At 35.7% G+C, this 27,462-nt stretch overlaps 1 protein-coding gene across 3 annotated transcripts in view; it reads right to left on the bottom strand.

Moving 5' to 3' along the window:
* Pcl (polycomb protein Pcl) overlaps window positions 1-27,462 on the bottom strand; it is a 60,475-nt gene that overhangs the window by 21,034 nt on the left and 11,979 nt on the right. For all 3 annotated transcript variants that reach the window (XM_081764242.1, XM_081764240.1, XM_081764241.1), the window contains exons 4-8: window positions 18,544-18,744; window positions 16,662-16,853; window positions 12,466-12,549; window positions 9,158-9,333; window positions 4,333-4,528 (exon numbers count right to left, since the gene is read on the bottom strand). In XM_081764242.1, coding sequence (XP_081620368.1) covers window positions 4,333-4,528; window positions 9,158-9,333; window positions 12,466-12,549; window positions 16,662-16,853; window positions 18,544-18,744 — 849 coding nt within the window. The remainder of the gene's footprint in view (window positions 1-4,332; window positions 4,529-9,157; window positions 9,334-12,465; window positions 12,550-16,661; window positions 16,854-18,543; window positions 18,745-27,462) is intronic.

Genomic DNA, 27,462 nt, shown 5'->3' with positions numbered 1-27,462 from the left:
TGTGAACTGTTTTTATAAGACGTCAATCAATGAGTTCGTGGTTGATCCGATTCTGCAGTCACAATACAGGTGATTATTTTATTTCATTTACATAGTCTTAATACTCAATTTTTAATTAAGACAAATGAGTCAACCTTTCACTTTAAATAAACATTGGCAGTATAAATTATGATTATTCCTTTGGAACATTAACTAAATACTAAATTTATCTTAAAATATATAAATTTTCAAACATCTTAAATGTTATTCTTGTTCGAGTTTCAGAGTGAAAAAACGCGATGGAACTTGTGCCTCAAACTTATCGTAGTGGTGAGTTATCTACTTGCTGCAAGTCATTCTTCAAACTAGCCACAGGGCCGAGGTGGCTCAATGGTAGAGCGTTCACTTCTGGTGCGCGGGGTCCCTAGGTCAATCCCAGCTCGCGCCAAGTAGACATTGTGGTGGACAAACACTGTGTGCGCGGGTTTTCTCTCGGCTCTAGGGTTTCCTCTAACTTTATTCATTTCTCATCATATCTCCATCTCCTTTTGTCTAGCCCGCATAACTGTGGGTTGTAAAACTAAAAGATTTCATTTTATTTTTCATTTTTCAAACTAGCCACTTACTTTTTTCAAATCGGCGCACGATGTCGTGGATTGTGATGGCTTTACAATGGATATCTGTTGTGCTCTGACAAACTGCATGTAATATTTTGGAATGCCTCCACCGTTGAATTATGTATATTCACAGAAAGGTGTTGTCACCGAAATATCTTTGTTGAAGCACAACTGGCATGTGTAGTACAGTTACTATAGAGGAACCATCATAAGATAGCCCCTAAAGTTTCTTACAAACGTACGAAGAAAGAAGGGAGACCCTACTTTGGTGCTAGTGTCACCAGCCACGGTCACTGTTTTACCCTATTGAGAAAACTGCCATTATAGATGCACCGAAAAAGCCTTGACACATGTGTAGTGGCAACGCCGTTGCGAGCTGTCAGAGACCTCTTGCTGGCTCCTCTATAACAATGGATACAGACCCTATACCCTATACACTTTCTCCCGTCGAAGAAAACACGTGGGGGGAAACATCTGACTAGACGCAACGCGATTTTTGATGGTGATTATACAATCTCTATAGTCTACGTCTCGTGTGTGTGTGGTTTGGGGACGACACACGCAGCATAGTGGTTAACGAACCGGCACGATAAGTCGGGGATATGGGTTGGATCCCCATTTTAATTTTAAAGTTCAATGTAATTTCACCTATCGTTCATCTCTGGATAAAGCCGAGTTGCTGGAATGGCCTCTTTGCACACCCAAACTAGGCAGAATACTGGAATTCGGAATTTATTATTTATATTATTATTATTATTATTATTATTATTATTATTATTATTATTATTATTATTATGAGAACTTTACTTATTATGCAACAGATATTTTCCATATATTAAGCAATATACAACTATTTTACGTGCTCAATCATTAGTTCGAAATCATAATTCGAACAAAATATGACGGACTGTTCAACAACTGAATATGTTTCTAATAATTCAACATATTTCTTTAAAGTACTTATTTCAGAAGCTTCATATGCTTACTTAAATAACAAATTTCATTCCTTTCTCCAACAGAATACAGAAATTGTAAAATGGCACCCCTCCCCTCCCCTAGTTAAAAAACAATAAAAAATGAATAAAAAATGGAATGATGCTATTCACCACGATCTCAGCTGTTCATCACAATTTCACCTAACCTAGAAACGAACTATGGATCCTGTACAAGATATACTGAAACATCGCTTTCTTACACCAGAAGAGACATTTGGAACATTCTAATTATATTCCTGAGTAGCAGGGTGGATTGATTAAGATCAATCTGATTTAAATCAAATTCAGAAATAAATTAATTTAAAGTGAAAATAAAATCCCGTTTCTGTTCTGTTATTTCGACTATGGAAGATAAAAATCATAATACAATGAGAATAAAATGTATGTACAGCACAGTATGAAAACGTGTCATGCAGAGGATGATTAGGGAAAATCTTGTTTTAAGTGGAATGCTGCTTTTTTCTCTTCGTAATATAGTTTGTTAATCATTAACTATTACAACGGGGAAATCACCATCGACATTTAAGACAAAAATTCTTGTGTGCGCACGTGCGTCTGTTTGTTTGTTCCCAAATAATAGGGGCGTATTTAGAGAGATCTGATCCCCTCTCCGAAACTTTTTTTTTTAGATTTTATTGCTTTTGGCGAAATTTATGTATTTTATATGTATTTTGTGCCGCAAGCTGGTTCCGATTTTTTTAAAAAAATATGCCCCTACCAAATATCAGTAACTTTTGTGGAAAAAAAAAAAGTGCCATGTTGATAAAGTTGCTTTACTTTTTCTTTAATGCTTTCAAGAAACATTGTTTGGGATTAAAATAGGTTAACGATTGGGGATTAATTCAAAATTCAACCTCAATACTTTCATTTAAATGGCATAATTAATATTTAATACTATTTCCTAATATTTTTCTTCAGTTCGCGACTTGTATTATACGAAGAGAAAGATTTGATTTAAATAAATAAATAAAAAAAGAGATTTAAATAAAAAAATCAACAAAAATGATTTTTTAAAAAAAAATCCTGATTTTTCCACCCTGTTAAATGCAAATACAATACTTATAACAAATACCTTTGAACTTTTGTATTCCTTATGCTTACAAGAGAACACAAATGAAATTAACGTAATTTTGCATTTATAAAGTTATGAAAAATATACAGTAGTTTTAGTGCAAAACTTAAAAAATATACATGAAATCAGGTTATCATCAATCTGTACCATAATCCTCACATAGGATCAGTACTTAACCACTTCTAGCTGTTATCTTTCATAATCTTTATACGTGTGAACTGGAAGCATGTTCTACACTGGTCTCTAATGCAGGTTATTCAGTTTGTTCCAGATTATTGTTGAACTCTTGTCCCACCATTCGTCTGATCTTGAAAATGGGCACTCTTGACCGTAAATAAGGAACAGCATTTGTAAATTTGATATTACTGACCTAAATCTGACGTAACGTTGTACGTTAGACGAAGACACATATTTGACTTGTGAAACAATGAAATTCCACGTTCAAACAGAAATGTTCATTAAAAAAAATATTATTTCTACATTACTCCAATTTTAGCTTCCTCGAAAGAAAAAAAAAAAAAAAAGAAAAAACACGTAGTTTTCCACTGAACCGTAAATATATTATATTTGTATTACCTCTCGTACGAAATTAATGCCAAAACAATGAAAAACACTAGTGATTGTCCTCACGACTTTTGAAATACTCGATCATATACTACTTCTGCACTGGTAACTTGAATCCAAAGCATTTTGTATTACATTTTTACGATATTACGTTCAACAATTTTCCGAAATCTTGAGCTCTATGCTTCAAGGATTCAACTATATTCACATCACCTATATTCGCATAATACCAAACAGTCAAAACTTGATCCAAACTTTTATTGGGAGAATGAGCTAATATCTGAATCAACATTGTGGTAAACATGATACAATTTTTTTTTTTTTTTTTTTTTTTTTTGTTTGACTATTTTTTAGCATTTAGGTGTATCTACATTTCTAGCACAATTATTATATCCAGTGGCGTAGCAGCTGCCCCCGCACCCCCGCAGTGCGGGGGGGGCCGAGGTATAGGGGGCCATGAAGTCTTGCGATGAATAAAGTTTTAAAGAAGTAGAACTTCAACCTTACTTCTGTCGGCTTTACAAGTGGGGCCCTTCTCTATACTTTGCGGGGGGGGCCCGCAAAAGTGTGCTACGCCACTGATTATATCCAGTGTATTTGTAACAGTATTGTGTAATTTTTATATAATAACTTGTATTCACGGGCAAAATGTTCTTTTAAAATGTGCACAAGCTGTTAAAAAGGAAGAAGAAAATATAAAGAGAAATAGCTGTAACTTCTTTTGTTATTATGATTGATGTTCCGTTGTAATAGTGATATGACATGTTTTGAAAGTCGTCATAGCAACGGAAAACGTATAATATATAGAGAATCCATCTTGTGAAAATTACATGTACAATATTTAAAAGTGTGTAAATGTTTAATTTATTACGTACTACAATAAAAAAAAAAGTACTATCTAAATGAAGTGTTTAGATGGATTTTGATAAAACAGTAACCTAGATTATATAAATATACGGACTGAGGGCTATAACGACATATAAAATATGCAAAACAAGCATTAAGCTAATTACAAACTGGTGTTTTTCATAGTAATACACATTTAGTGGTCGTTATGCATTGAGATACATATACTCTTAGGTGGGTACATTAAAGTTTCTCTTACCTTTGGTGGCAGCTGAAGCGCATCCCAATTGTGATTTATAAATGGAATGATGGCAGTATCAAAATCATAGTACTTTTTAGCATTCATAACAGTTAAATTAAATAGAGCTAAATGCACAATGTCCACCCACTCCATCTCTAATCGTCGCAAATACTCTTTACCATAGTTACATGAGGAACACACGAACACATAAAACCTGGAAAATAAGCATAACGGAGAATATAAGTAACTTTAATGTCATAGTTTCAATTATATACAGATTAATACAGAGGAAGATCTAGTAACATCTTTAGCTAATATAAAAAACAAAGGGGGGGACATATCTCGAATTTCAAAATTACAAGTTCTCACACAGCTTTCGTTAAAAAAAAAAAAAAAAAAAAAAAAAACTATTTACAAGAAGACAAGATATGTGTTATTTTGACACGTTATCAGAGAAAGCAACAGAGGAAAGCAATAATACTACGTAACGTGGACATAGAGGAAAACAAGTACAGTTACGAAACAAGTAATCATGTCACAAACAAACAAACAAACAAAATTTTAAAAAATATACACAGCTGAAACAACTTTCAAAATAAGTACAAAAGAAAGATATTAAAATCTGGAAAACAAGTAGTTCAGTATTTAAAAAGAACTTTGCCCAACAGACATACTTCGAAATACCATTAAGATATATCGGGTGTTCTAAAAATGGCCTTCATGGACCACAGAGCACTATTCTACAAGTCAAAATAAATTGAATATATATATATATATATATATATCTTTCGGCACCTTGTCTGGAGACACGAACTGCACTATGTGGCAACATCGCAGATGAACCATACAGTAGATCTACAAATCCTTCAAATATATTATATCGATTCTTTACAGATGGCAATTAAAGTCGATCGATGTTCACACTAGAACCATCTATTAGCGTAACAATCGATGTAACTACTTGATGGATTCGTAGAACAATGCTAATAGTTCCAAGTTAATTTGCGACGTTGCCAAATTGTGAAATTTTGATTCCACACCGGCTGAAGGAGGCCCCGGAGATCATTCCATTATACAGGATTTTTACTTTATTTTGACCTGAAGAATAGCGCTCTGCTATCTGTGGGCGCCATTTTAGAACACCCGATATATATACAGTGTTAATGAACTAAACCGACAAACTGTGAGAGGTGATTTCTCACATCAAAATAAGAGAAAAAGTTCATATGGACCTGTGGGTTAAAGTGCATAGTTTCAGAGCTAGGGCTGTCCAAAATCGCGAAAATGCCAAATTTCAAGAGGCCCTATTTCGAATTCGAGAAACTGTGGATGGTGGCCCTTATCAGTGTAGAGGAAGTCATGCATACGCAGTCCAAAAATGTACATTTCATTAATGTTCAATGGGTGTACAGAGCATTCCCTGCAGCGTAAAATTCCCAGACATGCCATCAACCGAAGTTTGAGATATGCTCTGACTTTATGATTGGTCCAAAGTAGGCAAACGATAAGTCTTAATAGCAGTCAACATGGAATCCTTTGGCGCGATGTCGGAAGTGTTAAGCATCGTCAGCAGCACGATCCCTCGTTCTCGGGAAAACGCATGCTGCGATGTTTTCTTTCGCGCTTATAAGAGAAGAAAGCGCGAAATATACCGTGACGAAGTACATCGCATCACATGTTTTTCTGAAAACACACACACACACACATAAAAAAAAAAAAAAAACCAAGCTGCCGGTTCCTAACACTTTCGACTTGCCTCCGAAGCATTGGATGTCCATTGTTGTCAAGGCTTACCTCTTGCCTACTTTGGACTCTTCCTTGAAATCAGGCCATATCTGAAAACTCTATTGACAGCATATCTGAGAATTACACCCTGTAGGAAATACCTTGTACACCTATTGAAAATTGATGAAATATGCACTTTTAAATTGTGTTTGCGTGGCTTCCTTTACGCTGATAAGGACCATCATCCACCGTTTATGGAATTCGAAATAAGGCATGTTGAAATTTAGCTTTTTCGCAGTTTTGGACAGCCCTAGCTTTAAAACTATGCACTTTTCGCCATAGGTCCATATGAACTTTTTCTTATTTTGATGTAAGGAATCACCTCTTACAGTTTGTCGGTATAGTTCATTAACACCCTGTGTATATATATAACACTGAAAAATTACCAGCGAGCCAATTATCGCATTACATACGCAAACTACTCATTTCCACGCAAAAATGACGGTTTTAATAATAATAATAATAATAATAATAATAATAATAATAATAATAATATTAATAATAATAGCTCCACGGTGACTTAGTAAAGCGTTCACCTCTAGTGTGTGGGGTTAATAGTTCAATCCCAGCTCTCGCCAAGTGAACTGTGGATGAACAAACACCATGTGCGTGCATATTTTCATGGTTCTCCTGTTTCCTACCACTTCCTTCATTCCACCATGGTCATCCATGTCATCACCTACCGTCTGTCTCCGTAGCTTCGGTGCGTAAATCTCGGTCATTAAACTTAAAAAAATAATAATATAGTAAATCTATTACTTTTTAAGGAATATTCATTCTTAGTTTACCAACGTTTACGAAATACTGAAGGAAGAAAAAAAAAATTAAACTTGGTCTCCGCTTTCCCATTTGTGGAAGGATGTTCTATCACTAAACACCAGATTTCTTTTTTATTACTTCCTCCTCGGGTAACAGTGGAACAGATCAATGTGAGAAAGTAACAATTTAAAATGTTACCTACTGCTCCTTTAAAAGCGGAGAAATCTAGTTCAAAATATCCAGAGAAAGCTTCCGCGCCAATAAAGGGTTCTCGCTTTCTTTGGGGAAAAAAAAATCGTTGGTGGAAAAATGTGTGCTTCACCCTACTTTAAGCTCGAAATAAATATCCATTGAGTAATGGGCTCCTACTTCCACGACCAATTAGGACTTTTTATGCATGGTAATTTTTGCCGCTGTTGCGCAACAAAAGCTGAAGTGTTCTCAAACTCATTGAGAGTTCATTATTCCTTTTATGCTTGCCGCTGCTGCATATACGCAGGCATTCTTTGAAAAGCCTGTTGCAGTGTTCTAGAAAACGTTCACAGCAAAAACAACGCGTACACATTATTTAACTAGTAAGAAGTAATTGTTCCGTTTACACAAAAACGATGTGTCGTTGCCACCTGCTACAATATTCCCAAACTTTGGTTTGTTTGGCTCAGAAAACAATGGATTCCGTACACAATGAACAGTTTACAAACAACATAAACAAACGTGTATATTACATTAATAACGTTTTTGTTTTCTTTTTGTGTATCAAACTGTGAAACAAATTTAGATATACATCGCAGTTTATGAGTTTTGTATCGCATTTTCGGTAGCGAATAAAAACATTATTACAGTGAAACCTGTCTTTAGCGGAATCGAGCGGGACTCGCAGAAATTTCCGTTAAAGTCAGGTTTCCGCTTAATGGAGGTAGACGCTGTCTTTTTGAAATACATGCTTATAACGGACATACTGAAAAAATATTGTACGTACCTTTTTCAATTACAATGCTTCTTTTTGCTACGAATTAATACACAAAAAGTTTAAAATTAATACAAAACATTTCGTTATGCACATGCTTTCTTTATTTTTGCAGTAGTCAAGCAGAGTTTTCTGTATACATTGCTGCTTAGCTGTTCTACTTTCCGTACACACTTTAGCCTGAGAAACTACACTGAGTAAATCAGAGTCATTTTTCCGTAAGGCAAATTGTTGCAGTTCCTTTAAACTTCTGAGATCATCTTGATACGTCTTTATTCTACACTCTTTTTCGAACTCGGTACCGTATTCCTCTTCTTCTTCTACCTCGTCTTGTCCTTCCGACTTTCCGTTTCATTCTTAATTAAGGTGAGGGGACTACGGACAAATTGTGGGGGTGAATATGGGTAGTGCTTGGGGAAGGTCAACAATGCCCAGAAAAATTTAACAAAAGAACGAACAATTTATCGCAGACATGTAATGTATCTATTTACCCTCTCACAGAATGTCAAAACATTTTCTAAACGCTGTAGTCTGGAACTCTGAATTTTCCGTTAAAGGTTTATTTTGCTTTCCGTTGTCCGCATAACACAGTTTCCGCTTAATGAAGGGACTTTTACACGTTTTGCACTCCAAAATTCATGGGACCGTGAAATATTTCCGTTTAAGACAGTTTTCCGTTTAATAAAGGGTCCGTTGAAGGCAGGTTTTACTGTATTATTATTATTAATTTTATTCTTTTTAAGTAGACCTGAAATTTTTGTGTATCATCAGCTAGTGTGATAATGAAAAACAAATTACAAAAAAAGTAATAATAATTATATTTTTAAAATGTAATAAGTCTGACTCTTGACTCTTCAATTTGTTTAAGCTGGTATCTGGTTTTGATGTTTTCACATTTTTTAAAGGTTTTAATCCGCATGGCAAAGAAAAAAGGGAACTGGAATTACACAGTTTACCTCCATTTTTATGGTAAGGAACAAATAGCTTTAAGTGCCTGTTTCCCGATACATATTGTGGCTACTCGGATACAGTAAGTTTGTACATTAAAAAAAAATAAGAAATAAGTGCCTCGTACTTCTATTCTAAATAGCTAACGACCGAAACAAAAAAAGTATGTCACAAAGCAGTCAACACTATACTTCAATACTAATACAATAAGTTTTAATATGGCATTACATCTGTATTGTTTTTATTATAAGTTGATAATCAAAGAAAAACTGTATATATTGAACACATTGTTCATTCTTCAAAGAACATAAAGGAATGAATACAAGATTGTTATTGCCACAAGAAAATAATGTAAATTTGAAAATAAAAGGAATATAAATATACCTATCTCCACAATACACTGGATATTGTATACACGATAAACACTTTTCATGAAACCACTGTTTACACCTTCCACACTGGAGCATTTTCATAAACCACTCTCCTGGTTTCCTGCAGTAACAATACTCTTGCTGTTGATGTGTACTTATACGATGCAAATCCCATGTGAGAGAATCAGACTGAAAAATAAAAGGACATAATTAGCCTTCTGATCCATGGGATCACATAAATGTAACCAATACAGTATATTACATTTGCCCGATAATATATAAAACCCACTTTCGAAGAAAAACTCTTATTGTAAGTTCCTGTTCTTCAAAAGTAACTTTGAATTTAGATTTCTATGAAGTGGTACTTTCATTACACACGAGAACTATCATTTCTGTTGAATTAATGTGTTTGCCACTGTTTCCTTAGTCAACACTGCCACGACAAAAATTTAAACTTGTATAATTTTAATGCGGAAGAAACTTAAAAATCGTAATATATTGTTGTGTGTGTGTGTGTGTTTATTTATTTATAATCATGAACAATCAACAACTACAACAATCACAAAGGGAGAAATCGACCAGGACCCACAATTTGAGATACGGGCCGGATATTCGCGTGGTGGAAGTGAGTAAAATACTGAAAAGGAAGGAAAGGAAAAAAGAAAAAACTAAAACAGAGTGATCTATCATGAGGTTCACTGAACCTGGAACCTTCAACTGGAAACCGAAAATGCCAATATGCCATTATCCTATCCATCATTACATTATTGTAAAACGTAATAACACTGTGCCATTTGATATACAAAGTGAAAAAAAGTCATGAGTGAACAAACTAGAACACGAATTTGGCATATAGAAAAAAAAAGTTATTCCTTCATTTACCATGAGAGATTCAATCGTCACAGCATATCTATAATGTAGACACTGAGTTGTCCCAAGTACAACAGGAGTTAAGGTATAAGCCAGTGATTCTCAACCTTTTTTGACGGGCGACACACTTTACTGAACGTACAGGGCATCGTGATAAACTTGTTTGATATTTTTATTATAAGTAGTAGTAGTAATAATAATAATAATATCTAGCCAATAGTAAAGCCAATAAGTTTTTATAATGACTATATATATATCACTGATCATTATTGCTACGCTGAAGGTGTTGACTGGTACAGCCTGTCTCTACTTTAACTAATTATTATTAAATTCATGATTTTTAAATTCTAAATTTCGCGACACACCTTAGGGGACTGCGCGACACATCGGTTTGAAACCACTGGTATAGACCATGAGGCTGAGAGGCTGAACACCGAACAAGAATGAATGAATGTATGGCTATTCAAGAAGTGGACTTAGTAGTGTACTGGTTTATACATCAAACACGCAAGCCAAAGACCAGGAGTTCGAATCTCAATCCAGTTGTGCATTTTTTTACTCCTCTATATATCACTGAATTCACACCTAAAGAGGAATTGATGTGATACACCCAGGCAAATTCTATTATTTTTTCTATAATCTAAAATACTGTACTATGTCTTACTTAACTTACATCATCTAAATATAGTGACAGTTCACTAACATACATATATATATATATATATATATATATATATATATATATATATATATATATATATATATGGAATCGTGCAAAATGGTAGCTGTGATGATTTTGTTTAGTTTTACGGAAATGGATCGAAACAAACAAGATTTTTTAAAATTTCTAATATGCTTCGTAAATGATAACTTCTTACTATCATTACTCCAACAGATTTAGTTATTATGCAAGCCACGTGAAGACCTGTCCTATTAATAAAACTCAAAAGTACGTACTCTTCTCTATTTTATTATGAATTCATTCAAAATATTATTATTGCCTCACCCAACCCCGCGTCCCGTTTATTTGTCCGTAATACAACTTAACTGATTTTAATTTTTTTAATTATAAATTTTTAAAATTATTCAGCCAAAATCAAAATCAAAACATATATGAAACTATTTACGAATCACTTCTTAGTTCCCAGTCAAAATTGGATTTGAATACATTCCCCTTAAATAAGAAATGGCAACATTATTTAACTTAAGAAAAATTAACATACATAAATTGTAGTGTAATACATGTGTTATTGTTTAATTGTTACTGTATATATGTGTGTACAGATTATTTTTTCGCGGGTGTCCAGTAGTCCGCGCTCGTCACAAGCTAGCAGTCTAGCCTGGACTGAAATCAGCTTCCAAAGCTGGTACCAAACTTGGACTTACCGTACGAAGCGTTCACCTTAAAGTACACTTATACTACACATTAAAAAAATATACTAAAAAACTTTTCGTAATAAATTTCACGAAAATTTACGTATAATATTTTCTCACATTTAGTTTCCTCCACACCAAAATTGCAAAAGTTTAGTTTTGACTTTGTAATATTGACAGTAACTAAAGGATAATGACGACAAACAATCCTACATAGGTAACAAATAATTTCAAATTTAGAAAAAGTTTGTTCCCTATTTCTCTTCCTTGCTCTTCAAATAAAACTAATCAGGTTGAGTCGTAACCAACAGAAAATTTGGAAAGATTGAAAATTTAGAAGAAGAAAAAAAATCGTACATCATCATGCATGAACGCAATATACCTTTTAAATACAAATATTCAATTAAGATTTTATTTTTTTTAAAAAAATGAACCATTAACGTTAACAAGTATTTCAGAAGTGCATGTTGTAATGATTAATGATATGAACACAACGAATTCTAAATGCAATGAACTTGTCTTACTAGTCTTCCTAACTTCCAAGTCTTGTAGGGGATCCTCTTCAAATTGTAACAGTCATGACAAAAGAAAGGTAGAATATATTATATTAAATTCACGAACGTTACTTTTCACCAGTCGATTTGTACCTCTTCGGATTTTCTGTAAACCTTATTACCCGTATTTTATTTATTTTCGTTCATTGATTATGTATATTATAAATCTAACAGAAATCCCAGACAAGGACCGGAAATTAATTTCCAAATACACTGAACACGGTAACTAATACGACTGAGTTCATATTTTAGAACATTGTAAATAATAATGTATAAAATTCGTCTATCTTAACAAAAGGTAATCTTAAAATACTATTTTATTCATTGTCACAACAATTGAACCAAGAAATATGACTTTCTTAGTTAAATTGCTCGACGTAATCGCAAAACAAAAAAAAAAAGAGTCTAACACATTTGAGATCCACCTCACTGTTATATACTAAAGGAAAACTAGAAAAAAAAAAGTAGATTCAGAATAGATCCATTACGATTGCAATTACTACGCCAATCTATATTTACTGACCTCATACGAATACCTATCATCAGAGGATTGACTGCATCTTTGCGAAGAGTGGTTAAGTTTTTCATCCCATCTCAACACATGATCCTGAAAAGAAAAGGGTCAATTTCACAAACTCAAAACAGACTCTGGTAGTTACTGTAAACATAGTACACATACAGGGTGTCTCAAAAGTCCCCTGACTTGTTATAAAAGTTACAAGAAAATGTAAGAGGGGGAACCTTCTCCAAATAATGTTTTCAATCTAAAATGAAGGATTTTTTTTTTTTAAAATCGGACGAGCTGTTTGAGCTGTACACTCTTTATACGCCCAACGTTAAATGAAAATGCAACGTTGTCATTTACCTGGGCCCACAACGTAAGTGAATGAAGTCACTGTCTTTCACACTAACGTACCGATGGCCAGTCCCCATTTCAATTGTGTCTCCATTCACCATACTCTTACAGAATTTATCCACCTCCTGCCCCGCCCTCCCCTCCCCCAACCCCTCTATTAATGGCAACGTTGCATTTACATTTAACATTGGGCGCATAAAGAGTGTACAGTACAAACGGCTCGTCCGATTTAAAAAAATCCTTCACTTTAGATTGAAAACATCATATTTCCAACTTATATTTTGTTGTAACTCTAATAATAACAGAGTTGCCCTATGCCAGGGGACTTTTAAGACACCCTGTATCACTATAGAAATATCGGTTAAAATCATATATGTATCTTAACTCTTAGGAAATGAATTTCAATCCAAGTGTTGGACTAATGATGAACACCCACGTCAATCGAAGTGATAAACTATGTTTAAAATTTCATTTTAAAAGGTTCAACTGTTTCTGGCGCTGATGTCAACCTATTTTCAATGAGGAGTTCAGGGCTCATGGTGGTCTGGTCTCTTATAAATAGCTGAAAAGTGACCAAAATCTCATCATGCCCCTTTTTTTCCTTTGTCAATTTCTCCATCACCTCTCTCTCTGTTGTTTTGTTTCATCTTTTGTTCTTTACTTCTTCTTTTTGAGCTTGCTTCTTTATTAGGTTTTCTGTGTTGACGCAGAATGCTGCGCATACCATGGACCGAAAGGAAAAAAAATGAAGACATACTAAAGGAGGCTAATGAAGGAAGACAGATCATGAAGATAATAGGAAAAAGAATAAACAGCATGCTGGACCATCTTATTCGACACTCTGATCGGATCACTGTGCTGATAGAGGGAAAGGCAGATGGAAAACTAGGAAGAGGACGACCAAGGATAGAATATCTAGATGCAGTTACGGAGAAGAGGCCTTCTCAAAGTACAAAACAGCTCTCCCAAGCGAGAGAAAAGTTTTAAAATTTCCATGTTGCCCACCAACCTATGGTTGAGGTGAACAAGAAGAAGTATGCTTTGTAATTACGATAAGCAGACTTAGCAGATGTAAGAAGCTTCTGAGTAAGTCTGGCCAGCATTTAGGCAAGTGCTATTCTGTGCTCAAGCACAAGGCGGCATTTTTTTTTTTTTTTTTTTAAATAAGATTCACAACAAAGTAATGTTTAAAACGAGCAACCCACAGACTTCTGCGCAAGCGCGAGAAAATATGTTAATGTGTTTATTCACTCTAATTACAATAGTTACTAATTAGCTAGCTTATCTGACTATTTTTTAAAAATCATCCTCTCCCACTTCCAGCCTGAGGGGTGAGGATGAACTTGAACATCATGAAAACTGATACCGTTAAACTCAGCGACTTCGAAAACTAACATTAATATCTGTCATTTTCGATTACTTTTAAAATCTCGCCTCCTCCCTGGGGAGTGAAGTATGACCTTGAAGTTAAATTGGATTAAAACTATCCCTATTCACCTAAGCGCCCCAAAAACCTCTGAATTCAACTCTAATATTGGTCGTTTTCGATTATCTTTTAAAATGCTCCCATGTTATTCTTATGGAATGTTGCATCCCCATATCTCAGCTCAGGTGTGACCTAGGTACCTGGAACAGGTCATTTGGATAATTTCTCTGAGAGCTTTAAAACAATAAAATTTTATGTTTTTATCTATTATGGCTCTCGTGTGGAAAAGCGCTACAGACAGACAGACAGCTTATTATATTATTAATATATAAACCCTTACTGACAGTGAATAATGTACATGATTATTTTTCTTATTAGTTGTCACCGATAATCATTGGTCTCTCACAGTGACGTCCACCAATGGTCACCTACCTTCGTGCAGAACAGCATATCATAATCATCACTGAGAGAATTAGGCCTTAAAATTATGTTGTAACTTTTAATACCTAAACTGCTAATCAACAAGAGCTGGTATGTTTGCAAACGGCTTGTTTCCTTGTTTGAGACAAAAGTTTGTGCGGGGAGGGAGGGGCGGCAAATTATTTAGAGCACAGGGGCGCACAATATATAAATACGGGCCTGGAGTAAGTGGAACCAGTTCTCGCCTATTTCCGAATTTCATCCCAGACATTACATGTAACTTAGCACTGAGAGTTCTCAAAGCCGTGAAATATTCAAATTCATCACATACTCTTAAGAACATACAAGAAGCATAACACAAGACGAGCATGATGAACCACACACACACACACACACAATGTTGAGCGGAGCGTTAACTATTTCGAGAGAAAACTAAAAGACTATTATCATAGAAGAAAGAATAGACAGAAAGATTCTCGTCAACACCACCTTGAGAGCTTAAGCATCCACCAACCATCCAATGTGCTTTAGAAAGAATAAAAGCTGAAGTAGAATAAAGCTGACTGTTTCACATGTGGCAGCAGGTACTGAAGTTTTCAGAAGAATAATGAGTAACACGTTTCTGCCTCTTTCCATTTATTTTTATAATTTAAAAAAAAATGCCAATGCAAAACATAAATCACACGAAAAAGTCACTTTACCTCCCAAAAAAAGTAACTTTTAGTGACAAATTTGAAAAAAAAGTAACTTTTAGAGACCAACTTGAAAAAAAGTAACTTTCAGTTAAAAAAGTGACTCGCTATGAGCCCTGGGAGTTGATATACCGAGTTCCATCTTCTTACCATGAAAGATTCATGAAATACTAAAATTTGTTTAACTCCCGTTTACCCCATAAGATACGCATTTTAATGAAAATGACGTTATAAGAATCCGACTCGAGTCAGCTCCTATGTTATAAAAATCATTTCAAATGCTTCACGTCTTTTCCCGTGATGATGAGAGACAATGCCAAAGTTGTTTTAATATATTAAGAAAAACATTATAGAAATTACCCCTCCTCGCCTAAGAAAGCGGGATGGGGATAGAAAAGGTACATCCTACGACATGAATAGCTAACATCATAATTTAGCTTAATTAAACATCTTGGAGATGGGCGTACGAATAACATGTTAGAAATATAGATGGAAAGTTTAAAAAAAAATCACCACAGGAAAACACACATAGAGGTGAGTTTGTGTTGAATTTTGAAATGTGTTCTGTATGTTCAACTAGTTGTAATAAACAAATATATTTAGACAAAGATTGTAAGGTGGAGACAGTTTCATTCCGGTCTCAAATCTACACACTTTTACACACTGAACTGTCATTGATTAAGTGATCCAAAAGTCTCGTTACACTCATGTACAGAGCGAGACAGCCTGTAGGTACAACAGTGAAACCTATCCCATGTTGTGAAACTGATTTGTCTCTCAACTGTAGTCGGAAGGGTTTATCGATCGGGTTCGGTTTCAGCAAATGGAGTACCACCAGCCCGTTATTCGGTTGTCGTGCGAGAATATCTCAACGAAGTGTTTCCTAATAAATGGATTAGACGTAGCTTTTACAGTTATCAGCACTTCTCGACTGGCCTGCCTCCCCGAAGTCTCGATCTATCATTGTGTGATAATTCATTACAGGGTTACATCAAACAACACGCGTTACCACACAACCAGCTGAAGGAAATTTGTTGAGCATGCATTTTTCATGATCACTCGTGCAATGCTGCGTAGAATTTCGCAATGCATCTATAAGCATATAAATATTTGTTACGGAAATACAAACTCTTGGATTCAATTACTATTTCATTTCTTATGACATTCTGTGTTTTTTTGATTCATAACTTTACATAATCGCGAAATATATAAATACATGAAGAGCGAACAGAACTTTTGGATCACTTTATAATGCAAAGAATATCTATTGATTTCTAGCAACACTTCCAATTTATTATTTCCTTATTTATTATTGTTTTCCTTACCTCGTAAGGTAACTTATTCTTTTCGTCCAGCACTGTTATATCTGATCTCGAACTGTAAGAGACATTGCTAACTTTTCTGGTGCTTTCTCGCTTCGCTGGCTTCGTTTCTTTCACTTTCACTCCCATGTTTTCAAGGCATCTTTTGCAAATCCAATGTGGCTCTGGTTGGATATATTCTTTGGCTATATGTGGCTGCACAGAGAGAAAAACAATATTTACGCTATATAATTGCAACAAAGAAATCTCAAAGCAAACATAGAGAATAAATTACCAGAAATTAATTTTAAAACATTAAAAACCATAAACAAATAAATATTACATTGTAAGTGCTTTCGGTGAAGCTTCACTAGGCAAGGAGAAACGAGGAAAGTAGACAGAAAAGCATAGAGAGAGTAAGATATACCCTTTTACACTGTTAATATGGTATATATATATATATATATATATATATATATATATATATATATATATATATAACTTTGGTTGTTTAACCAAAATAGAAGTTCGCTTGCACCAAGAATCTGTGCACAGGGTACGAGCAAACCATACCAGTTCGTCAGTCATTACAAACGAAATGAAGTCAGTTCGTGAAGAGCAATATGCTGCTTCGGAGTTTTGCATTCGTTTGCAAAAATCCGGCAAGGAAATGTAGAGATTGTTGCAGCAGGCATATAGTGACGATCTGCGACGATCCACAGCACTTCGACGGTTCAAGGAATTTAAGTAGTCCGTGTTCCAACAACAAAGCACGGTGGTCCAGGCTCCAGCAACAGCAGTAAACAACACCATGAACAATACACAGCTGTCGTCATTAGTCGTGAAGACTGACGAATAATAAGTGCCAGACTTGCAGACATGCACATTTTCCATGTAATTGAGTTTTCGATTCTGCATGATCACTTGAACATGAGGCGCTTTTGTGCGAGATACGTCCAAAGATTACTGACTCCTAAACAGAGTACGAATAGAACTTCAACGTCTGGTAGTGGAGCATGGGGACGCATACCTGAATTCCACCGTTACACGTGATGAGACTTGGCTTCACCATTATGACCCGGAAAGCAAACAGGCCAGCACAGGCACGTATTGCCAATCTGTTTTGGACGTTCTTACTAAACACATTGAACAAAAATGACCGGAACTACATCCTTCTAGTTGGTGCCTTCACCATGACACTGCACGCCCACATGTGTGTAATGTTGTTACCTGATAGTTCGTAGAAACACTGAATGTATCCGTTATCCTAAATACTGCCAACTTAGCTGCTTGTGACTTTTTCTCTTTCCCTATATTAAAAAAGAGCTAAGGAGGGACCATTTTGGTTTTACGGAGGCCGTCGTGAAGAAGGTGAGGTTGTTTTGAAGATGTCAAAGGACGGTTTTCATTACGTGTTCCAGGACTACCAGACGTATAGGGCAAGGTGCATTCAACTCAACCGAGACTACTTTGAAAATGACCACACAAATCCAGACCTAGCCTAGTGTATTCCGTGAGTTAAAAGAAAATCTGTCTTTTTCGACTAGCACTCGTATATATGTATATCGTTCAGAGTTCAAATCTATTTTGTACCCAAGTCCATAAAAGAGACTGTTACACAGCGCTTCTTTAGAAGGAACTTTTCAATCTTGTATCTAAAGTCGACTGAGAGTTAAACTGCGAAAATGCATACGTAAATGCTGCTTGGTATTTAGTGTCTGGGTTTAAAAAGGACATGGTATATAGCCGGTCAATAATAAATAATTAATATTGTAATGTTCCTGTCTTGCCTACGGCAATATAACATTACTCATCAGATAATGTGTTCGATGAAGGAAATAATGTATCGCCGAAGCTGTATCACAAGTCACAAGTTATTAGTATTCCAAAACTACAACGTCCTTACCTGATGACACAGTTGATGATATCCTCTTCCGCATTTATCACAACTGATAACTTCGTTCGATGGCTTTGATTCTGACCTTTTGCAAATGACACACAAAAGGTCTGACTCTGGCAGTGAAAGCTTTGCGAGGTCTTTGAAAGAAGACCATCTTTCTGTGTTATCGCCAAACTTCACCAAACACTGTTCACTAACTGTATCCACCTACAAAGAAAAGCACTCATTAAATTAAGATCTTTACATGAATGAAATTAAATTAAATGTTAAACAGGCAAAAGTAATTGCGCTGGAATGTAAAGAATCTGTCAAATAAAGTTCAAGGAAATAAAGTAAAGGGAAGGATTGTTTGCTACGTACGAATAGTTCCAAAAATAACATTGGCACCATGGTTACAAAGATAATATAAGTAATGTGAAATATAGGTAGCTCATGTGCTGCAGTGTGATCATACTCATACAAAATCAAATACAACCATTCTGGAAAGGATATACTACCGCCCTTTCTGATGCAAAATACTCAACGATTCAAGACGCGAAGATTTACTACTTAACAAATACGGTTAAAATGGGGTTCTAATTCCTGATGATAAGAAATAGGTCTGTCAACAATCTGCCACCAGTTATATCCTGGACAGTATTCTGCAGATTAAGGTAATTCATTGCCCCAGGTCCAAAATCCAGCAACACAAAAGGCCAATGCAGAGAAACTGTAGATCCCGGAGACAACTGTAACCATCATTTTCCTAGTAAGCTTCGATATTTTAAAAATAACCATACAGTTTCGATGGATAAACTTCGTCATTATCAACCGTGTTGAAATATTTATCAACAATCAAATCACTTCTTACAGCAGAACAAAACATAAAAAAAAAAAAAAAAAAACGTTTATCAACTTCTATGTACAAAGAAAAGAAAAATTCGCTCGATAAAAAAAATTTTAAAAAAAATAACAAGAATATATATTTATGGAATAATAACTGATCTCACTTTAGGCACAAATCATCCAATTTTAGGTGTCCACACGAAGAGACCACGCTGGAACATCCCTTTCAATTTGTTTGTGGTGGTTTATAACTAACCTGAAAATACTAACAGGAAAATCTTATTACAAAAACTGTGTTCTTGTGAATATTAGAAATACGTGCAAGTTAATAAGTTATTTAACGCATCGGAACGTTAGTTCAACAATGTTCATGTTTATAACTCACTAACAAACACACTCAGAAGGGACGGAGGGAATTAAAATTAAACATTACAGGTTGCAAGGCCATACAACTTTATTGCAATGATTACAATATCAGTTCAATCCGACAATGGGTTTGGTTGTACGAGCGTACTACGTGTTACATATCACTAAGTTTTTGCACCTCCTCCGGCACGCATACATGCGTTGATGTGGCTTAGAAGTTAGCCGTTGAGTCCTTGTTTCATTGCCTGGAGCAAGTCAGTTTATATATGCTGTTACTGCGCCTCGAGATCTTGCACCGTGGCAGTGACGTGGAGTTGGCGTTCGATCTGGCCCCAAATGTGTTCAACTGACGAAAATCAGGTAACCTTGCTGGCCAGGGAAGAACCTCAACATGACGCACGCAGTCCATAGATACACGCGTCGTGTGTAATCGAGCGTTGTCTTGTTTAAAGATTTTACTAGCATGCTCTCGCAGAAGCGGTAACACATACGGACCAGAATCTCGCCCACATATATCTGTGCCGTCACTGCGTTCGCGAATGATTACGAGAGGTGACAGACTGTCATACGCGATGGCTCCCAACCATGATGCCAGGAGTAACGCCGATGTGCTATTCCAAAATATTCCACCCCCATCACACACACATGGCCAATGGTCATTGCTGTAATGGCGAGTCGAGACTCATCCCTGAACATGATCCGTTTCCATTCATGAGGATTGCATGCTATCCGAGTGCGTCACCACTCCACACACTGTCCTTTAAGCATTTAGGCACTAGTGTTAATGGCAACCTACATAGGGGACGGTGCACCCGCAATCCAGCTAATACCAGTCGTCGAGACACGGTGTGGCTGACACAGGTGTTCTAGAAGAGTAACTACTTGTGTAGACGACAAAGGGTTCCTAATACTTCACGCCAATGCAACAATCCTCCTGTGTTGTGGTCTGATCTGGTCGACCGGGACCTTCAAGCATCCCAACATCGGGCCAGATGACATCGGAATGCCCCAACGTCTGGTAATCTCACAAAACTTTCAGCCGGTCTCATGCAACCCAAATATACGGCCTCTTTCGAATGTCACCAAATGGTGGTAATGTTGTTTAATGCAGCGACGAGACATTGTGTGTGTTTCTTGACTTTCCTGCACTGTACTGACTCACTCACTCACGCTTCACAACTGACTGAACGACCAGGACTGAATTCCTTGATATAGACATTACTGTCCTCTGGCAGCCATTTGCGATGATCACTGTCTTTCAAACTCTAATCATTTACATCTCTCCATAGCGCTACACATCTACCGAATTGCAGTATATATGAAACATGATTGCAGCAAACGTTTTTTCAACACGTTGATAATGACGAAGGTTATCCATTGAAACTATACGGTATTCATAAAGTCTTTTGATTATTACTTAATTATGAGTCCATTAGTCTTTTTAACCATATAAACAATCTTACTAACCGGTATTTCAACCTAGCAACCCGTAATATTACTAAGTGCGTGCCACAGTCAAAAGTTCCATGAAAGGTAGGCGATGAAAAATTTACTATTATATACGGCAGTGTGTAAAATTTACCATTCGCCAAATACTCGAAAAGAAGTGGGAATACAATACCCCGGTACATCAACTATTTATTGATTTTAGAAAGGTGTACGACTCGGTTAGGAGAGAAACATTATACAACGTTCTTACAGAACTTGGAATACCGAGAAAGCTCAGTAGATTAATTAAGATATGTTTAAATGAATCCCAAGGTAAAGTCCGGGTTGGAAAATTTTTGTCCACGAGCTTTCACGTCGAAAATAGCCTGAAACAAGGAGATGCGTTGTCGCCATTATTATTTAACTTTGTTCTGGAATACGCTATAAGCAAAATCAAAGATAGCAACCAGAGCCTAGAGTTGAACGGTATTCACCAGGTTATGGCATACGCTGATGATGTAAATTTAATAGGGGATGACAGGAGAACAATAGAAAAGAATACAGAGATCTTATTAAAAGCTTGCAGGGACATGGGTTTAGAAGTAAAGGCAGAGAAAACTAAATACAAGGAAGTGCGTCGGGAACGTAATACGGCAAATTATGGATGCATTAAAATATTAAATAATATTTTTGATAAAGTGGATACTTTCAAATATCTAGGATCAATATTAACAGACGAAAATCATATTCACGAAGAAATTAAATGTCGACTAAAAGCAGGGAATTCGTGTTACTATTCGGTTCAAAATCTCTTGTTGTCGCGAATTGTGTCGAGGAATTTGAAGCTTAAAATATATAAAACGATAATCATGCCTGTTGTTCTGTATGGTTGCGAAACATAGTCGCTTACTCTGAGGGAAGAACATAGAGTGAAAGTATTTGAGAACAAGATCCAGAGACGAATATTCGGACCCAAGAGGAACGGGAATGGGGAATGGCGGAAACTTCACGAGGAACTACATAATTTATACGGTTTACCCAACATTGTAAGGGTCATCAAGTCTAAGAGGTTTAGGTGAGCGGGTCATGTAGCTAGAATGGAAGAAAGCAGAAACGCTTTCAAAGTCTTGACTGGAAGACCAATCGGAAAACGGCCATCGGGAAGACCTAGGCGCTGATGGGAGGACAATATTAAGATGGATCTCGCAGAGATACGATTAAAAAGTAGAAACTGGATCCAATTGACTAAGGATAGAAGTCAGTGGAGAGCTTTTGTGAATGCGGCATTGAACCTCCGCTTCCATAAGCCATAGAGTTAGTTATTTAGTAAAATGCCTGCAACAAATGAGTACTCTTTTGCTCAAAATGGTTCTAGGAGCAGTGGCGAAGAGTAATTCCACAAATAGGGTAGGCCCGATAAACTAATAACTCAAATAGCATTTAATACATCATAAAATGTTTAAAATTATAGTCAGGATTCTATTTTCCTTATTGAATTAAACAAAAAAGAACTACCAACTCAATTTATTTTAAAGAACTTACTCATCTTTATTTCTAACACTGTTTAAAGTTAAATTTGTGTGCGTATATACATAGTAGTCTTTTTGTTTAATTTAACAAGAATGAATATTTATATAAGCAAAATCTTACCTTGTAAGTTCACTAATATCATCTTTGACTCCATTTAATTAATGTATCGCGTGATAATAACTTCACTAGAAATGTTAATACCCAGAAGGAACTTCATTTGAATCAACGCAAGATATTTAATATCGAATTCTATGCTGTGGCATATTTAAGGAGATGGTTTCCGGGCTTAAGAACTCGCCGAAATTTTATTGCAACTTTTTATTGTTTTATATATATTGCAGAATTTTGACTTTCCAGGAATAAAGTTAGCAAAGCCCCCGAAACAAAATCGTAAATACCCACTGATACCATGAAATTGAAAACTCAACTAAAATTAATATTATTATTTTATCCTACACGGTAGCGGTTGGTAAATTTATAAATATGTTTAATATATCAGACTTATATTCTACAAGGTATCATGGACCAGGTCCCATGTAGGAAATAATAATAATAATAATAATAATAATAATAATAATAATAATAATAATAAAAGCAGCTACTCTGAATAATTCCTGAGAGTATATACCTAAATTAAACAAGCTATTACTAATAGAAATTCATATTTCTACACACAAACTTCTTACTCTGTGTTAAGGAAATTATTTTCTAACATATTAGCATTGAAAGATGCCTTCAACGTTAAAACTAAATTTCTGGAGGCTAGCCTTCGCACCTTTCCAAGAATGCGTGCAATCCCCAGCGATAATGGCTTCGCTCCTTGAGCAGCATAGCCCGTAAACAGGTCTAGCGAGCTGGTGAGGCTCAGACGGAAGTATCTCCGAGTGTTTCCAACCAGGGTCGATTGATTTTAATCACTTGATTTTTTTAAATAAAAATCGTTGATTTAAATCAAATTCCGAAATGAATTAGCTGAAAGTGAAAGTAAGTGAAATTTCGTTTCTGTTCTGTTCTATTTTGTGAAAATAATAATCATAATACAATGAGATTCAAATGTATGTACAACAAGTATGAAAATGTGACGTACAGAGGATGATCAGGGAAAATCACGTTTTGAAAGGGTAACGGGGAAATCCTGCTTTCTTCTCTTCGTAACATAGGATTTTAAAATCGTTAACTATTCCGACGGGGAAATCATCATGGACATTTAGGACGAAAATTCTTTTGTTCGCGCGTCTGTGTTTGTTCCAGATAATAGAGGTGTATTTATAGGGGTCAGATCCTCTCTCCGAAACTTATTATTTTTAGATTTTATAACTTCAGACGAAATTTATGTATTTTATATACATTTCGTTCCAGAAGCTACTTCCGATTTTTTTTTTAATGCCCCTGTCAAATACTAGTAACTTTTGCGGGAAAAAAAAGTGTCATGCTGATAAACGTTGAACTTTTTCCTTAATACTTAAGAAACATTGTTTGGGATTGAAATAGGTTAAAGATTGGGGATTAACTCGAAATTCAATTCCGATACTTTCACTTAAATGGCATAATTAACATTTAATACTAAATTCCTCATATTTTTCTTCAGTTCGCGACTTGTATTATACGAGGAGAAAGATTTGATTTAAATTAAAAAAAAAAAAAATCAAGTATTGACTTTATTTTATAAGAAACCAAAGATAAAGAAAATATACGGTAGAAAAAAGGGTAGTCCCGGCCTCAGACCCTCATAATACGCTTCGCCACTGTCTAAGAGATTTCATCATGGACTTCTATGGCAATAGCGGGGTATAACTTCGATGGTAAGTTAACAATACTTCAGACAGTCAGAATAACAAAATGTTACGGAAACAGCCTATTATCAAACAAAAGTCTCCCATCAACTAAACAACTCTGTTCTCTATGACGCAGATTAAAATCAGGTGTGGATATCATACAACTTATAGATCATACAACTTCAACACTCCAATTTTACATGAAGACTGAGAAAGAAACTGAAATAGATGTTATACCATATAATGATAATGATAACTCGATGTTATAAATGCATTTTTGAATATTCTGCCCGATAAAACAGATCCTTGGAAATCGACAACATAGAACAATGCAATGGGATGCTGGAACTCCTCCTTACACCGCTGAGGGGAAGCTTGCCTTAAAAATTCGATGCCGACACTAGATATGCCATAGTCACCTACTCGCTAAAGGCGCTCCCTCTACCGGCAGGTATAAATGAGTAATGGCCCTCGACCGATCGTGCAATAAGTGTATCCTACTGTTCTTTAGAAGAATGTTAGCAGTCGCTCTTCAAACAGTGGGGCTCCTTAGCAAGGGTAGTGAGCTCACCACAAATCGTTCTAACCAGTAATTATTTGATAGGAGGACATTAATCTTCCACGAATCAGGTACATTTTGATTATTTACTTTAATCTTGATGGGTGGTGGTGAATCACAAGTTATAAGATAGATACAGTAGTAAATCATGGGTCAACAAGGAGGAGAAGCTCTGAGCTTGCTCCAGTTTGTTACGGTGTAAGAAAGCATACATCCTGAACAGACATCGTACATTTGTCGTCAAATGACATCCCTCTGCAATGTCACGTATACCACAGAACAGCCATGTGGAACATCTGGCCCATTAAACCTTTCATCCGGTCCGCGTGACCCGTGGTTCTTACCTATTGTCTTAAACTGATTTTTTTTTCCCTGTTTAACTGATGTCTAACTTAAAAATATTCTCCGCATTGGAACATTCAGTGTACCACCGAACATTGAGAGACAAGTCCAAAACATAAAGGGTCAAATTTTTCATTAAAATGTTAAATAAATAGTATTTTCTGCTTTTCATTAATTAAAGTAAATATGTTAGTTACCGTTGTAACAGATTTTGTGCCCCTGTGATATTAGAGTATGATGAGCGAGTTTCTCGATTGAATACGTACGGCCCTCGATGCCAGTAATTCCTCTGTGATTGGCCCATCAGCTGTTCCAACTTGCACATGCATGCCATAGAAGGATGGTTTTACAATCACGCTTACTTATGGTTTTTTACAATCTAACTCATCATGGACTGAGAATAGTATAATGAGTGGCTGTGGTGAATACTATTCTGAATTTTGCGTTTGCTATAGACCGAGAGAGTGGTGGAATACGAAATAGGACATTCCGCAGGTAGATAACAACAATTATAACTGCACTGACTTAACACATGACAGTATCCAATGGAGTTCTTTTATTTCTGCGGTGATTCTCAAGCTCTCTCTTAAAGTTATTGAGCAGATTTGTCTGGAACAGGTATTGCAGCCAAATCGGAAAATTTTATTTCACAAACTTCTCGGCAAAGACAAGAAACTGCCATAAAAACTATAAAACCAAGGCTGGATCGTTGAGAGATTTCGATACAGAAGAAGTACGTGGTGCACAATTCGAGGATGTAAAGCAATCCGTCTTCCACTCTTTATTAACTGTGTTCCGGCAAATTAATGTGGTAAGCGTTTAAGCTATTTTCTGAAGTCATTTTATGCACTGCACAAGAGCAAATGCTTTTAAGGAAGGCAGAATTTAACATAGCTGCTTTGCCATAACTCGAGTTTTGTTGGTATCTCCATTCTAGCTGCAACGTAGATTCCATGCTAGCTCATCAACGCTGAAAAGAAGCTATCTCTGCCCGTTATGTGTTTATTAAACTCTCAGAATTATTGCTGTGATATATCAGGGTGTCTATTAAAATTTCAAATTTCAAAATCAAATCAAATTGTGACTTTTTCGTGACCTTTTCTTTACCAAATCATAAAATTTCGTAACATTCTCAGGTGCGAATCAGGTCGAATTTTCATACATGCGATAGAAGCATACTTTGGTTAGGATTTGGTAGCGTCTAAAGCCGACCATAGACATTTTTGGTGGTGAATTTTGACGTTTTATAGAACAAAATTTTCCTGTCTGCACTTATATTTGTACAGATTTAAAAAAAATCGTGACCCAAAAGCTAAATTTCGTGATTTTTTCTTGACTTTCATGACTTTCGTGACCAATAGACACCCTGTATATAAATATAATAAACAAAACTTTCCAGCTCTCTTTGATCTTTACAGTTACCTGAGATAGTTATTGCATTTATCTAAAAACATATTAATGCTTTTGGAAAAAATATATGTAAGAGATGATTTTTTAAGTTAAAGTATTAGCAATGGATCTTATAACTTTTGTACGAAAAAAAAAAAAATAATAACAATTACTGTAAATTAAAGTGGTAAGACTGTTTAAGAAAACAGTAAGATTTTCACGTCTCAACTTCAGTTGGGAAAATTGTGGAAATAGGACCAACGAAACAACTGTCCTTCTTAAATTGTATCAGGTAAACTTAACCCACTCTAAAACAGGAAAAAAGCACCACTCCATCAGAAGATTATGCTTTGGTTGGTGGGTGCTTACGTATCATGCTGTTATCTAGCCAAAGGATCAATGCAACTGTCAATTCGCACGAATTTGAACGTGCGCACGGAAAATTGAAAACAGTGAAGTCAATGCTTGTGAATTGTTAAGGTGTTATTCTGCTTTGTTAGACAATGGTTCCTAATCCTCGGCAAGATAATCTGTACACTGAACTTCTTTTGATCACATCCTGCTGAGATCCACCACCGTGTGCCCCATAGTATGCCCACGCCACGGAGGTAGGCTATTGTTCCTGACGAGAACACTCCTTCTGATTCAGGTACGTCTATTTCATGTTAAGACATTTTCTATGTAGGGTTAAAATCTGACAAAACGTTTTCC

Source organism: Thermobia domestica, chromosome 7 (genome assembly GCF_964235325.1).
Source record: "Thermobia domestica chromosome 7, izTheDome1.hap1.1, whole genome shotgun sequence".
NCBI lineage: Eukaryota > Metazoa > Arthropoda > Insecta > Zygentoma > Lepismatidae > Thermobia > Thermobia domestica.
Note: the sequence above shows the minus strand (reverse complement) of the source record. Positions and strands in the feature narration are given on the sequence as shown.